Source organism: Nicotiana sylvestris, chromosome 11 (assembly GCF_000393655.2).
Source record: "Nicotiana sylvestris chromosome 11, ASM39365v2, whole genome shotgun sequence".
Classification (NCBI taxonomy): Eukaryota; Viridiplantae; Streptophyta; class Magnoliopsida; order Solanales; family Solanaceae; genus Nicotiana; species Nicotiana sylvestris.
Genome location: NC_091067.1, coordinates 94,331,866 through 94,348,981, shown reverse-complemented (window position 1 = coordinate 94,348,981; position 17,116 = coordinate 94,331,866). Strand labels below are relative to the sequence as shown.

Here is a 17,116-nt window from a genome sequence, read left to right as displayed (position 1 = left end):
ATGCAAGATGAACTCAACCAATTTAAGAAAAGTCAAGTTTGGCATTTGGTACCAAGACCCAAGGACAGATCAGTAATTGACACAAAATGGATCTTCATAAACAAGCTTGATGAAGATGGAAAAATTACTAGAAACAAGGCAAGATTGGTGGTTCAAGGATATAGTCAAGAGGAGGGCATAGACTATGATGAGACCTTTGCTCCAGTTGCAAGATTGGAAGCAATTAGACTCCTTATAACATTTGTTGTTTACATGTAGTTCACTCTTCATTAGATGGATGTCAAGAGTGCCTTCCTCAATGGCTATCTAGAGGAAGAAGTGTTTGTCAAGATACATTGAAATCAAGGAATGTCCTAATCATGTGTACAAGCTTGACAAGGCACTTTATGGGCTCAAGCAGGCTCCAAGAGCATGGTATGAAAGACTATCGAAATACTTGCTTGAGCATGACTACAAGAGAGGTAAAATTGACAATACTTTATTCTTGAAAGAAAATGGTTAAGATCTCTTGGTAGTTCAGATATATGCTGATGATATAATCTTTGGAGCAATACTAACAAGTTAAGTAAAGAATTTGCTAAACTAGTGGGGAGTGAATTTGAAATGAGTATGATGGTGAGCTTAATTTCTATTTAGGCTTACAAATAAAACAAAACTCAAATGGAACTATGATCCATCAGTAGAAGTATGTGAAAGAGTTGCTTAAAAGGTTTAAAATGGAAGATTCCAAAGAAATTGACACTCCTATAGCAACAACCACAAAATTAGATATAGATGGACCTGATTCATCTATTGATCAGAAGTTGCATAGGAAAATGATTGGTTCTTTGTTATATCTCACTGTTAGCAGACCTGATATTATTTCAGTGTAGGTCTTTGTGCTCGATTTCAGGCAAATCCAAAGGAGTCTCACTTGACTGATGTCAAGAGAATCTTAAGATACCTAAAAAGCATCACTGACCTTTGTCTATGGTATCAAAAATGTAGTAATTTCAACTTAGTGGGATATGTCTATGCTGATTATGCAGGTTTCTTGTGGATAGAAAGAGCACCTAAGGTATGACACACTTTCTTAGCTCATGCCTTGTGTCTTGGGCTACCAAAAAATAAAATTCTATGGACTTATCTACTGCTGAAGCTGAGTACGTTGATGTTGCCTCATATTGTGCTTAATTATTGTGGATCAAGCAGCAATTTTAATGGATTTTGGAATTGATGCAGGTTGTATCCCCATATTCTGTGATAACACTAGTGCAATTAGTATGACCAAGAACCCGGTTTATCATAAGAGAACTAAGCACATAGATGTTAGGCGTCATTTTTTGAGGGACAGTTATGAGAAAGGTTTGATCACTGTGTAATTTTATGCTACTGACAAGCAAATAGCTAACATCTTCACAAAATCTTTAAGTATAATAACTTTGAAAGAAACAAGTTAGAATTAGGATGATTTAGATCACCTAAAAGGAATCAGTTCTAATTCAAAAATTGGTTAGAAAATTGTGAATTTTTGTACATAATTAGTTTAGGTTTTGCTCAGTCTCATATTTTCATCGGTATGCTCTTGTGCCATGTGCCAAAATGACTCATTAATCTCTAATGATATTATCTCTATTTTGTTTTGGAAAATTCAGACTTACACAAGAGATTTCTCAGTGAAGAACTTGGTTCAGCAAGATTACTTGGTACGTATTCTCCACTCTGTATATTTTGGAATAATTATATTTGGATCATGATTAAGAGGAGAGTCCCATTTAATCCCAAACTCTTTTGAACTTATCCTTTATGAAATGAACCTGTTCAAAAAGATTCCAAAACCGCACTAAGTGTCTAGATTCTAGGGGCACTCTTCAATGTCTTTTCAAACTGAATTCCAGTTTGATTAGACTTATGAAAAAGGTTGTTGTTACCCAATTAAACACCCCCTTCTTAAATTGATTAGGCCTTAGTATTTCTTCACTTCTAGTTCTCAAGCCGTCAAAATTCTCTTTATTTTTTCTCATTTTCCTAACATACTCAAACTCATCTTTTCTCATATCTAAGCACATAAATGGCCAACCCCTCTGAGATTCCCTCATCACCACCCAAGGAAATCACACCCACACCATTTGTTACACCTTCAACCACACCCATCTCTAAGAAAGGAAGGGTAAAAAGCGAGTCGGGAAGAATCGCCACTGCTGGAGAGCAAATTAAGAAAATAAATAAAAAATTAAAAGCGAGTCGGGAAGAAGAACCCCAGAAATCTGATGAATCATTTAAGTCTGCTACCGAGGGGGGAAGAAATTATTTCTTATGAGATAAAGCATGTAATATCTGGCCCTAAAGTTACTCCTAAAATCATCTCTGAGGTTGCTAAAATCTTGAAAATATGTTTGTTCTAGTAGGAACTGTGGCTGGTGTTGAAACATCTGAGTCTGGAAAAATTGGTAGTAAAAACAAAACGAGAAAAAAAAGGAGAGTGAGGGTGCTTGAAATGCTGTGAGGGGAATGGGAAAAGGAGTGGCTAAATCTTTACCCACTCATATTGGTTTAACTAAAGAATCAGGTGTTATGGTAGTTTGGAGTGAGGAATCTGTTGGAGAAGAAGAGAGTGTGAGAGAAACAGGGGGAAGTGGGTTTGGAGAAGCTGCTGAGTGGTTGGTTCGATTAGGGAAGGATGCTCAAGAACTTGTTCCATCTGAGCAGGAAAGCCTCGTAGACCTACTGAGAAAAGTATCTGACAGTTATAATCCTAAAAGGAATAGGAGTTTAGAAGTCAAAGTCCCTGGTACTACTAGGAAAAACAAGAAAAGAAAGGCTACTTTATCTATCCCTATAGAGACTCCTCTTATAAGAGGAAGAGCTACCAGGAGTCAGAAGAAGTAAAGTGAGGCTGAGCTGGAAAAGGCCTTAGAAGAAAGTAAGAAGAAAGTTGCTGCTACGGGAAAAACGAAGGTCGTTGAGGCAGTTGAAATTGATGAGATAGACTTGGTCCTTCGGGATGAAGAGGAAATAGAAGAAATGGAGGTTATGACTCCAAAAGTAAATAAAGTCAAGATTTCCACAAAGAATTATGTTTCAAAAACAAAGTCTGTTGAGCCATCTACTTTGGCTCAAAGAACTAGGTCTGCATTGAAATCAAGAAAAGTGAAAATAGTAGAGGAAGAAGAATGGAGTGAGAAGAAGAAGACTTTTGATGCTAAAATTGCTAAGGCCTGTGAGCTTGAGTTAGTTGCTAAAAGTGGTATCCTGATGGGGCCTGATGCTCCTGGTCCTTCTGGTTCCGGTTTCAAGTTCTCGGGAACTGAAGTAGAATTAGAGGATGATGATATTAAAGGCCAAACTGGTGGATACCAAATTGTTGGGCCATCGACTGATACATCCACTTTTCCTGAGAGTGTGAACACTTCTCTTCTTCCGGGTTCCAGAGATACTACACTTTAGCCTTTCTTTTCTTTTTCCAATTCTTGTATCTATGCCGTTTTGGCATGTGATTGTAAATAAAAACGCCTTTTTGCTCAAGCATTGTTTGAGTCTTTATTTCTTTTGATTATTTATGCAAGTTCTTTGTATTATCTTCTTTTTGCTTAAGAATTTTGTGCAAGTTTTCCTGTTTGCATATGATTTTGCCAGACCTTGGGTGTATTCTTTTCCCCAAAAGCATTTGTATTACGGGCACAAACCCATCAGAAATCAAACCTTTATCATGAGGGTTAAATATTTGCGCAGATTTACTTTTTGCGTCTTTTTGTGCAAGGCTCCGGGTGTATTTTTTCTCGAAGGTATTTTGATTCCGGGCATAAATTATTCCGAAACAAACCTTTTATTATGAGAGTTTTTATAAAAGAGGGTCCTCTTATATTTACAGTATTCTTGAAGAGAACGTCTCATGTTTATTACGGCACTAGCATTTGAAGTACTTGTTTAACTTTCAAATGAAAAAGTTAATTCATAGTTGGAACAAGAAACAAGATAAAAATAAGAGAATTTTATTTTATTCCTTCTATTTTCAAAAATAAAAGTACATAAGCGTTTACTATGCTGAAAAGAAATTGTCATTACTTGTGGCTAATTTGTACAACTTATTTCTACGGGACTGGTTGTGCGGTCCCCGATCCCGATGATATAACTATGTTTCTGGTTTTCATTATCTGGTCGACCTGGCAATCATTATTGCCTTATCCTCATATCATCCCCCCCCACAATGTTCGAATGCGAAGAATGCAAATTGGAATACTGGAAGTCTTGCACCTTCGAGGACCCCATTAATGAATTGCTAGACAATCTTATGCTCGGTAACAAACTTCCTTCCCCTTAGGAATTTATGCTATCGAGCAAAAGACTATCTAATAATCCTTTATTGGTTTGCACTTGTGAACGGTCGGGTAACCTTTGTCCCATAGCAAACTTAATTTAACGGTGGAAATTTTGCTATAGAGCCAAAGACTATCTAACCATTCCGGAGTGGATCTTGCTTGTGTGCCTTGTTATTAAAGGTCTTATTGCTGCTGTTGAAGCTTTATTTGTAGTATTCTTTCTATTGTTGCCTCATTAAAAACTTTGCTAGAAAACCCCAATTGGAACAAAAACTAGATGAAGGAAAAAAGAGCACAGCACTTACTTTCAGTTCGGGTGATATTCATCAGCAATAATATCTTTGTGGTGCACTACGTTCCAATTACTGGGCAACATTTTGCTATTTTGGCTCTCCAATTCATATGAACCTTTCCCAGTGCAGCTGAAACCCGGTAGAGGCCTTCCCATATTGGACCTAGTTTACCTGCATTGTGCTTCCGGTGTTTTAATTTACTTTTCTTAGGACCAAGTCTCCTACTTTGAATTAATGGAGGTTGGCTCTTCGATTATAATACCGCTCCATTCTCTGCTTTTGGGCTGCCATTCTTATATGCGCCAAGTCCATGCGCTCATCGAGCAGATCCAAGTTGATTAGCATTGCTTCGTTGTTTGATTCTTCATCTGCTGTAAAATATCTCAAGGTGGGTTCCCCTACTTCCACCGGGATTAAAGCATTTGCACCGTACACAAGGGAAAAGGGAGTTTCTCCTATGCTCGATTTGGTCGTTGTCCGATATGCCCATAAAACCCCGGGTAACTCCTCGGGCCAATTACCTTTAGTCACTTCCAACCTTGTATTGAGGTTTTGTATAATCACTTTGTTCGTTGACTTCGATTTACCATTTGCGCTCGGATGATAGGGTGAAGATGTGATCCTCTTTATTTTAAATCTTCGAGGAACTTTGTGATTTTGCACCAATAAATTATGGCCCATTATTGCACGCTGTTTTTTTTTGGTATTCCACACCTGCAAATTATATTTTCCCACAAGAAATCCACCACTTCGCGTTCGCCGATGTTCTGATAAGGTCCTGCTTCTACCCACTTAGAAAAATAGTCAGTCAAAACTAAAATAAATCTTACCTTTCCGGTAGCCAGTGGCAATAGTCCGACGATGTCCATCCCTCTCTTCATGAATAACCATAGGGACTGAACTGAATGTAATGGTTCTGCTGGTTGATACACTAGTGGTGCGTATCATTGGCACTTATCATATTTTCGTACGAAGTATTTTGCATCTCGTTCCATACCATGCTAATAATATCCTGCCCTTACCAACTTTAGTACTAAGGAATCTGCACCTGAATGGTTGCCTCATATCCCTTCGTGAACTTCTCACACAACATAGTCATCTTCGTATGCCCCTAAGCATTGGGCCAACGGTCCTTGAAAATATTTTCTATACAATTGGCCTCTCTTGAAACTATATCGCGCTGCTTTGGAGTGCAGTGCTCGAGATAATCGATAAATTCATTCCTCCAGCCCCAGACCAAATCAGTCGTATTTACCTCATAGTAACCATCTGTATCCAGGACTGAATTCATCAGTTGTACTACCATCCCGAATTACGATCCCTTTATTTCCGTCGATGATCTAAGGTTAGCTAATGTGTCTGCTTCTGCGTTACCTTTCCTCGGGATATGAGTAATTGACCACTCCCAGAATTGCGCCAACAAAGCTTGGACCTTCATCACGTATTGTTGTATGCACTCCTTTTTGGTTCAAAAACACCGTAGACCTGATTTACCACCAGCTGTGAGTCGCATTTAATTTCGATGACCTCATAATCAAGTCCCCGGGGCAGTTCAAGCCCTAAAATCAAAGCTTCATACTCTTCTTCATTGTTAGTTAAAGGAATCGTTCTGATAGCTTGTCTGAGGGTTTTCCTCGAAAGCGTGATTAATACTATACCAAGATCAGACCCGTTTACATTAAAAACTCCATCCATAAACAAGGTCCAAAACCCTGATGTCGATTTCGACACCATTACTTCTTCTTTGGTTGCCAAAGGCGACAATTCCAGACTGAAATCGACCATAAAGTCAGCCAAGACTTATGACTTAATTGCAGTCATTGGTTTATATTCTATGTTAAACTCACTTATTTTGACAGCCCATTTGGACAATCTACCCGAGAGCTTGGGTTTGTGAAGGATGTTTCGCAAAGGGAAATTGGTCACCACGACTATCGGGTGACATTGGAAGTAGGGCCTCAGCTTCCGAGCGGCGACTACGAGAGCTAAGGATAGTTTCTCCAAATGTGGTTAGCGAGTTTCTTCTCATGTTAAAATTTTAATAACATAATAAATGGGAGACTGCATACCTTCGTCTTCACGGACTAAAACTGCAGTTACTGTGACTTTCGAGACCGCGACGTAGATTAACAGTGCTTCACCTTCCTTTGGTTTAGAAAGTAGTGGAGGGCTTGACAAGTACTTTTTTAAATCTCTCAATGCCTGTTGGCACTTCGAGGTCCATTCGAAGTTGTTTTTCTTTTTGAGCAGTGCGAAGAAATGGTGATATTTTTCTGATGACTAGGAAATGAACCTACTCAAGGCTACCAATCTCCTCGTGAGTCTTTGAACTTCCTTCATGTTTTCCAGTTGGTCGGGGATATCTTTAATGGATTTGATCTTGTCGGGGTTTACCTCAATGCCCCTTTGCGATACCAAAAATGCTAGGAACTTGCCGGAGCTGACCCCGAACACGTATTTTTCGGGGTTAAGCTTCATGTTATGCTTCCTTAGGATATCAAAAGTTTCTTGAAGATGCTTAAGTTGATCACCTGCATTCAAAGTCTTAACGAGCATATCATCTATATAAACTTTCTTAGTTTTTCCTATTTGTTTTTCAACCATCTTGTTCACGAGTCGCTAATAAGTGGCTCTGACGTTCTTTAACCCGAAGAGCATCACATTATAACTATATGTGACAAGATTTTTTATAAATGAAGTCTTTTCTTGATTCTCCGGGTTCATCTTAATTTGGTTGTACCCGGAATACGCATCAAGGAAACTTATTAACTGGTGCCCAGTTGTTGCATCGATCATTTGATCGATGTTTGGCAGCAAGAACAAGTCTTTCAGGTACGCCTTATTCATCTTTGAGTTACCTCATCTTTGACAAATTTATTCTTGACTTCCGCAATATGGAGTATCTTTTGTCTTACCGGAGGTATGTTGGGATCCACACTGAGTTTGTGTACGTCTACCTCCGTTGGGATACCTGTCATATCCGATGCAACCATCCAAAACAATCGGCATTAGATTTAAGAAATTCAATAAAGCTAGACATGAGTTCGGGGTGTAATCTTGTCCCCAAGTGAAATTTACTTTCTAAGAATTCTTCGAACAATGTAACTTTCTCAAGCTCTTATGTTGTGTATTTCGTTGCATCCATCTCTTCTGGAACTTGGATATACCTTGGCACTTGATAATATTCTGACTTTTCTGCCCCCGGGCTAACGTCCTCTAGTTCGGGAGCAGGCACCGGTTCCTATAGTTGCTATGTCGCGTGTCCTTTTCCTTTGCTGCTAGAGACCAAAATTACATTCATATCCCTAGCTGCCGGTTGGTCACCCCTTATCTGTTAAACCCCTTTGGGCATTGGAAACTTCAGCAATTGATGATATGCTGACGATACAACTTTCATCTCGTGCAACCATGATCTCCCCAAACTAATGTTATATCCCATATCACCATCTACCCACTTGGAAAAGAGTTGTTTTCATTACCCCTTCGGTATTTGTGGTAAGCAAAATCTCTCCTCGGGTTGTCACGCTTGCAATATTGAATTCGGCAAGGAGTATTGTGGCCGAAATAATGCTTCTAGTGGGTTTAGCTTGTTCCAATACTCTCCATTTTATGATATTAGCCAAACATCCTGGATCCACTAGAACACATTTAATTTTAAAATCTAGCATATTTAAAGAAATTACCAGCACGTCATTGTGTGGTAGCAGCAATCCGTCTGCGTCCTCCTCCGTGAAAGTGATATCGTCTTCGGCAACTTCCTGGAGCCTCTTGCTATGGGCTATTGATACTTTCGTCTATTTTGCTTCCGAGAAGGTGACTCCATTGATTTTGTTCCCTTCGGAGATCATGTTGATCATTTGGAGCAGGAGATATTCTCCTATTGTTGAGGGTTCTGCATTGTTCTAGTTATGACCACAACTGTTCTTAGCTCGGTCACTTAAGAATTCTCTGGGATGACCATTCTTTAACAGTGTTGCCATTTCTTCCGGAGATGTCGACAGTCCCCAGCCCGGTGGCCATTTGTCCCATGGTATTTGCACCATAATGAACCGTGCTTCTTTGATGTTTCTCATGGCTGACACCAACTCTACTATGCTGACATTGAAACTATATTCTGATAGCTTGGGGTAGGAAGGATCCCGTGACCCTGACGCTTCTTTATCCTACAGTGATCTATTGTTCTGACTGAGATCAGTCCTTCTGTCGATGGCGAACCTGTCCGATGTCCGAAAGCCTCTACTGCGGCTTGCGTTTGTAAGGCAAAAATCGGCCCCTAGAAGTCGTCTGTCCGTGTCGAAACCATATTTTGATTTTTCTTTGTTCTCTCGTCCTTTGGTCGACACTGGGAAGCCAACTGTATCATCTTCAATCCTTATCAATGCTGGGAAGCCAACCATATCATCTTTGATTCGTACCGATTGTGGACATCCGCCCAAGTCGTTTCTTGAAACTCAAGCAGACTTTCCTTCAGTTTTCAGGAAGCATAAAATTCTCGAATTCAGTCCCTTGGTGAATGCTTTAGTCACCCATTCACCCGGGACAACCAGGAGCAACATTATCTCCTTCTGGAATTGGGTAATGTACTCTCGTAGCAACTCAGATTTTCCTTGCACAATCCTGAATATGTCGACTTTTTGGGCCTGTACTTTTCTGGCCCGGCATGAGCCTTGATGAAAGAATCCGCGAGCATCTCAAAGGAGTCTATGAAATGCTTGGGTAACAATGAATGTCATGTCAAGGCTCCCCTCGTAAGAGTCTCTCCGAATTTCTTCAGCAGAACAAATTTAATTTTATGAGGAGCTAAATCATTTCCTTTCACTGCCATTGTATAGTTAGTAATAAGCTCTTGAGAATCTGAAGTTCCATTATACTTTGGCACGTCAGGTGTCCTAAATCGCTTCGAGATTTATTTCTGGTGCTGCGCTTGGTTTGTATGGTAACTGAGTATATATCTTTGAGTCCGATCCTTTTAGCACCGGTGGTGTGCTTGGTATTTAGTCCATGCGGGCGTTCACTTTCCTCATGAACCGTAAGAGTTCATTTTAAGGGATCGTTTTCATTATTGGGACCGAAGCTTCTCCCCCCAGCCCCATCAGAGCTAACTTCGCCCATCGGGGTGTTGTCATCGACCCTCTACGTTGTTTGCTTTGTAGGAGCGCGAGAGGAACTGGTTCTCGTCTATTCGCATTATTTAAAGCCCCCGACATCGCCTGCTTCAACTCCATCATGACTTTATCCTGCCCCATGAAGTGACCTAGAATGATTGCCTATTGCTTTTGCAAGACCCTTACCGCGTCAACGACATGTTCCTCCTCAGTATCATTGGGAGTTGTACCCCGAACATGTCGAGGATATTGCCTGTCATGCACTGGTGTGGCATCGTTCCCCTCATCGTGGGTGTCATTGATTGAGTCTTCAAAATGAGGTTGGTCCCCTCGAATCTCGGGATTGTGTGTGTTGTTAACACCGTTATGTGCCATTTCTTATCATTTTTTCTGAGACAAAATAATCAAAACATATGAGTAAGTTTGCCAGAAAATTCGTGTCCCCTACAATGATAACTGAACTCACTATTTATAGCTACGTCTTGGGAAGGAGGTCCTAGGATCGTGCCCCTCTTTAATGTCAATTATGAGGACCGTTGACGAAGATGTAACGGTGAGTATAAATGCCAAATTTTTTGTAACGGACAATCGTATTTAATTCTGTGAAATATTCCCTATTAAATGCTACCAGGTGAAGAGTATTTATTACATCCTTATGAGTGTTATTCTTCTTGGTGACAGACGAAACAGTTTCCTTCGATCTTGGACATCCCCCGTCTTAGGCTCCATGTGTCTTTTTTTTGGACGATCACGGGGCATAGCATATTTTACCCTATACAGAGTGAAGTACAAGAGAATTAACAACTTTGCTGAAACTAAATAAAAAGATTTTATGGAGGATAAGTATATAAAAGATATTGTCTCACTTCTGTTCCTAATTAGTTCACTGTGTGTATTTTCTTTATTATTTTATTAAGATGATAATTAATATTTTGAAACTATAATTAAATGATTATTAATTTATTTCAAGTTGTTGAAACCGATAGCTTTATGGACCTTAATTGGAGAGAAGTTGGTATTACAAAAAATAAGAGAAATATTTTAGTATATATACTCTTCAATATCATCTTTTCCTCCGGAAGAAGTTTAATGGAGCATGTTGTAAAAAATTGGCGATTATGGAGAATAAAAAGTTTAGCTTGAGGCGTATCAAAGACACTGTCCTTAAGGATATTTTGTCCACACCGTGATGAATAAAATTAGGCGTATCCCCCAGGATTTTACAAGCTCTTCTAGTATAACTAGGAGCAGAAACAACAAAGATTAACGAGAAGAAAACCCATCACAAAAGAAAAAGGGGAGAAAAATTTTTAACTTTGTTTTTTCACACCTTTTTTGTTATGAAGACGAAGAGGTATATATAGACTAAAACAGAAGTAGACTCTCTGTTCCATATTAGAGGCTATTCAAGGAAAATAAATCATCAGAAACATTCAACCGTAAAGACTATATGTTAAGTCTTAAAGCCATTAAGATTAGTTATTTATTTTCCAATACTAACGTTATTGACTTTTCAATAACGTGCAAATCCATGAGAATTCAATTGTCTAATTTATTTTGTCCCAAATTGAATTCAAAATTAACTAATTTTGTGTTACAAATATTTTTAAAATAATTACTACAATAATGACTCATTAATATAATAGTAAGAAAATGAATCTAGACATAGTTTTAGAATATTTCTTTTTGAGATATTAAAAGTATTTTCCTATCAATCTCCCACATATCTCAAAAAGAATATAAATAATAATAATAATAAATAAAAAAAATTTATCGGATTTCACAAATGAGCATAATGCATCGAATCTGGTGTCTCTTGGACTATGAACCAGACCTAGATAAAATAAGATTAAACTTATAGAACAATTGGTGAAGTTCAAAACTTCTATGAACCAAGAATTCTTTTGTAAGTTTAGTGTCTTATCTATCACATTATACCCGCGCACACTTTGTTGTTTGTCGCGGTTTTGCACTAATAGGCCATGCGCGCGCCTGGTTTTCATAAGTGCTCTAAAAATTTTTTACCATAAATTTCATAGAAGCGGCCCCACTCCACACTCATATAGGTCTATCCATCAAGTGTATTCTGCAGCACAATACACTACCTATAAAAGGCTATGGACTATTAGATTAAGAGTTTAATAACTCAGTCTCCCATTCCTCGCAGTCTTGCACTATATATACATACATCATAGAAAGGGATATAATTTAATAGTGCACATTTGATCAAAACTTGTTATTACCCATATGAACCTACTTCATGTGATCTCCAATCACATAGGTTCAGTTACCATCATAGTTGATATAACTCAAATTGGCAAAAGTCCCATTCCCCTCAATGTTTCAGATATTAATTTTCTTCCCAAAGGTTTAGTTACAGGATCGGCCAAATTCACCTATGACTTCACATAATCTATGGAAATAATTCCACCTTTCAGCAACTGCTTTATCAAATTATGTCTCAATCAGATATGTCTACTCTATCCATTAAAAGATTTATTTTTGGCAATGACTATTGCAGCTTGGCAATCACAATGCACCGACACAGAAGATGTCGGTTTTATTCCTAGTGGAATACTTGCCAAAAAGTTCTTTAACCACTCGGCCTCATTGCCAGCTAATTCCAATGTCACAAACTCAGATTCCATAGTAGATCTAGCTATTATAATTTGTTTAGCTGATTTCCATGCCACAATACCACCACCGAGGGTGAACACATAACCACTAGTGGATTTTATCTCATCTGAATCAGAGATTCAGTTAGCATCATTGTATCCTTCTAGTACGATGGGAAATCTACTATATTTAATATCATAGTTCATGGTACCTCTCAAATATTTCATTACTCTTACTAATGCATTCCAATGACCATGACTCGGGTTTTGAGTATATCTACTCAATCTACACATAGCATATGCAATATCAGGTCTAGTAAAATTCATCAAATACATTAGACTACCAATAACTTGAGCATATTTATTTTGATCTACAAAATCTCCCTTATTCTTTTTTAATTGACTACTAGCATCATAAGGAGTGCTTACAGGTACCACATCAAAATTATCAAATTTTTTAAGAATTCTTTCAACATAATGTTCTTGAGTCAACATCAAACTATTGCCATCTCTTATAATTTTCATGCCTAAAATAACACTAGCTTCTCCCATGTCTTTCATCTCGAAATTAGAAGACAAGAAAATTTTGGTTTTATGTACCAAATCAAAGCTAGAACTAAAAATAAGCATGTCATCCATATAAAGGCAAATAATAACACATGTACCATCTACACATTTTGTATAAACACATTTATCTACTTCAATTGATGAAAAACCATCATTAATCAATACTTGATAAAAAATTTCATGTCATTGTTTAGGTGTTTGCTTTAGACCATACAAAGATTTTAGCAATTTACATACTTTATTTTCTTGGCCAGATACTATACAACCCTCAGGTTGTTCCATGTAAATCTTCTTCCAAATCACCATTTAAAAAAGCAGTTCTAACATCCATTTGGTGAATAAAAAATTTATAAATAGACAAGGCAAGTAAAACACGAATCGAGGAAATTTTAGTTACATGAGCATAAATGTCAAAATAATCAATATTTTGCTTTTGGGTAAAAAATTTTGCAACAAGTCTAGCTTTGTATTTATCAATGGAACAATCCGGATTGAGTTTCTTCTTAAAAATCCATTTACAACCAATGAGTTTAGCTCCTAGAGGTAAATCAACTAAAATTCAAGTTTTATTTTGTAAAATTGAATTTAATTCTACATCAGTAGCTTCTTTCCAAAATGAGGCATCGGACGAAGAAATAGCTTCAGAATATTTTGAAAGATCATTATCCACAAGATAAGTATAAAAATCATTACCAAAAGATTTTTCTTTCCTTGGTCTTTTGCTTCTTCTTAAATCCTCACTTTCAAAATCATTTTGAATAATTGGAACATGTGAAATATTATCACTTGGAATAATAGGAGTATCAGAAATTTCCTCAAATTTTAAAGGAACAATATTTTCAAAAAATTCAGCATTTTTTGTTTCAACAATAGTATTGTTTTCAAGTACATCACTTTTTGACTACTAAAAATCTATATGTTGCACTGCTTTCAGCATACCCAATAAATATACAATCAGATGTTTTAGATCCTATTTTTCTTTTCTTAGGATCAAGCAACATAACTTTAGCAAGACACCCCCACACTTTCAAATATTTCAAATTAGGTGGATAGCCCTTCCACAACTCATAAGGAGTTTTACCCATTTTCTTATAAGGAATTTTATTATATAAATGACAAGCAGATAAAATGGCTTCACCCCAAAGATTATCCGGAGCACCAGAACTAACAAGCATGCTATTCATCATTTCCTTTAAGGTCCTATTTTTTCTTTTCGCTACACCATTTGATTGTGGAGAATATGGCGGAATTACCTCGTAAATTATGCCTTCTTTCTCACAATAATAATTAACCAAAATAAATTCACCACCTCTATCAGATTCTAACTCTTTTGATTTTCCTATCTAATTGATTTTCTACTTCAGATTTTAAAATTAAAAACTTTTCAAAAGCTTCATCTTTATTTCTCAATAACTAAACTTTTGTATATCTAGAAAAATCGTCTATAAAAGTCACATAATATTTTTTCCCCCCTCTAGTCATAGTTTGTTTCAAGTCTCCTAAATCAGTATGAATTAAACTTAATAATTTAGATTCTCTAAATACTGAAGCACATGATTTCTTAGTTTGTTTAGCTTCTGCACAAACTTTACACTTATCAATATTCGAAAAATTAATATTTGAAATAAGACCTTCAGAATGCATTTTCTTAATATAAGATAAACTAACATGTCCTAATATAACATGCCATAAATTAAAAGAATCAATCAAGTAAGTAGAAGTACTAGCATTTTCGTTGATAACATTGAGTACAAACAAGCCATGATTATAATAACCCTTGCCAACAAAATTATTATTCTTGGTCAACACGACCTTATCAGATTCAAAAGAAACATTCACCCCCACTTTTCTAATAATCCCACAAAGACCAAATTGGCTCGGATACTAGGAACATGCAACACGTCATTCAATGCCAAAGTTTTGCCAGATGTGAGTTTGAGAAGAACTTTGCCTTTTCCAAGAACTATAGTAGTCCTTGAGTCACCAAGATATACAACTTCTTCTCCTTCCTCAACGCGGGTGTAAGACACAAAGTCTTTTTTGCTAGCACATATGTGCCTAGTGACACCAGAATCTAGCACCCACTCTTTCACATTGGCCACAAGGTTTACTTAGGAAATAACTGCAGCAATTATGTCATCCGCTTTGGCGTTAGTTAAATTTACTTTAGCCTTGCGGGATTTCATTCCCAACCCTCTTCCGGCATTGAGCAGCATGATGGCTAGGTTTGTCACACACAAAGCAATTGCTTTTTTTCTTGAAGGTTTCATTGTTGGTTTTGGGCTTATAACTATTTCTTTTATCATACATGTTATTTGATTTGTTCTGCCGCTTATTGTCCTCCACACGATTGGCTTTGGTAGCAATCTCATTTCCTTTGTCAGCAACAGCTAGCTTGCGATTGGTATTTTCAATTATAATGTGCTTGACCAAGTCTTTCAGCGACAATTGCTTGTGTTTGTGCTTCAATTGTTGTTTGTAGTCACTCCAAGATTTGAGAAGTTTTTCTATAAGCATATCAGCAACAAATTGTTCGGGCAGAGAGATTTCTTCAGATTTGAGATCTTCAATCAACTTGTGATATTCGTTGATTTGTGTAGTTATTTCCTTGTCCTTCGTTATCTCCCACTTTTAGTAGTTTTCAATTACAAACTTTTGTTTAGTAGCATCTTCAGCAGTGTACTTTGTTATCATTGACTCCCAAATTTCTTTTGCCTCCTTATAGGAAACATAAACATCGAACAATTCGTTAGAAAAAGTATAAATTATGGTATGTCTACATACCTTATTAGCATGAACCCATTGATCCATCTGAATGGAAGTTGCTTCGGTTGGCTTAGGATCAGTAAGCGCAAAAGCAATTCCATGCATATCCAAAATAGAATGCACGCGTTCCCGCCAGCGTCTGAAATTTTCTCCACCAAAACCCTCAATTTTCGAAACATCAGGAAAAGGTTTGGCATAAGTAATTGGTGATGGAACAACAACAGAAACAGTTGGTGCAGCAGGAGTAGTAGCATCAACATCAACATTAGCAGCGTTATTCTCCAGAATAACAAAGTAAAATATCTTTAAGATTGTTGTAAAAAATTGGTGATTATGGAGAATAAAAGGTTTAGCTTGAGGCGTGTCAAAGACATTGCCCTTAAGGTATTTCTCCCATACCGTGATGAATAAAATTAGACGTATCCCCAGGATTCAACAAGCTCTTCTAATATAACAAGGAGCAGAAACAATAAAGATTAACGAGAAGAAAACCCAACACAAAAGAAAAGGAAGAAAAAATTTTTACTTTGTTTTTTCACACCTTTTCTGTTATGAAGACGAAGAGGTATATATAGACTAAAACAGAACTAGATTCTCTATTCCATATTAGAGGCTATTCAAGGAAAATAAACCATCAGAAACATTCAACCATAAAGACTATATGTTAAGTCTTAAAGCCATTAAGATTAGTCATTTATTTTCCAATACTAACGTTATTGACTTTTCAAGAACGTACAAATCCATGAGAATTCAATTGTCTAATTTATTCTGTCCCAAATTGAATTCAAAATTAACTAATTTTCTGTTATAAATATTTTTAAAATAATTACGCTCATTAATATAATAGTAAGAAAATGAATCTAGACATAATTTTAGAATATTTCTTTTTGAGATATCAAAAGTATTTTCCTATCAGAGCATAACAAATATCAAGGGTAATGCATATTTAGTTGAAATTTATTTATTTCAAAAGATACCAAGTAAGGCCTAAAATCTCTCTAAACTATGAGATTTAATATAATATTGGCATCCGTTTACCTGTCGGGCTAAAAATGCCCCAACCATAAAGAGATCATTAGAAATAAGGGCAAATTTGAACAGAAAGGTTAACGTCGAAATATTTTAATTGTATAGGTGGACGGAAGGCAATATTATACCATAGTTGAAAATTATTTTAGGCCCTTCTCCATCTCTTAAATGAATATGTTCTTCAAACAAGAGGCTTCTCCTCATAAAAATGGGTATATCCAATAAAAAATTATTTATTTTAAAAAAAAGTTAAGAAGAGAACTTTCTTTCTTTGAGGGTTGTCTCTTATTTTCTATCGCGCGTCACAACCAAAGTCAATGTGCTACTTGTATCCAAATTCCAAAACATGAAATAACACGTTTCAAAATCCCATTGCACGGGTGACGGGACAGATGAAGGAACCAACGGTGAAATATATACACCCACGATCAGAATTATGGGGC

At 36.9% G+C, this 17,116-nt stretch overlaps 1 protein-coding gene across 1 annotated transcript; it reads left to right on the top strand.

Moving 5' to 3' along the window:
- LOC138881341 (uncharacterized mitochondrial protein AtMg00820-like) lies at positions 1 to 502 on the top strand. Its single transcript, XM_070161560.1, has 2 exons — positions 1 to 243; positions 311 to 502. Exons 1-2 carry the CDS (start codon positions 1 to 3, stop codon positions 500 to 502), a joined length of 435 nt encoding a protein of 144 aa, XP_070017661.1.
- Positions 503 to 17,116: the final 16,614 nt, after the last annotated feature.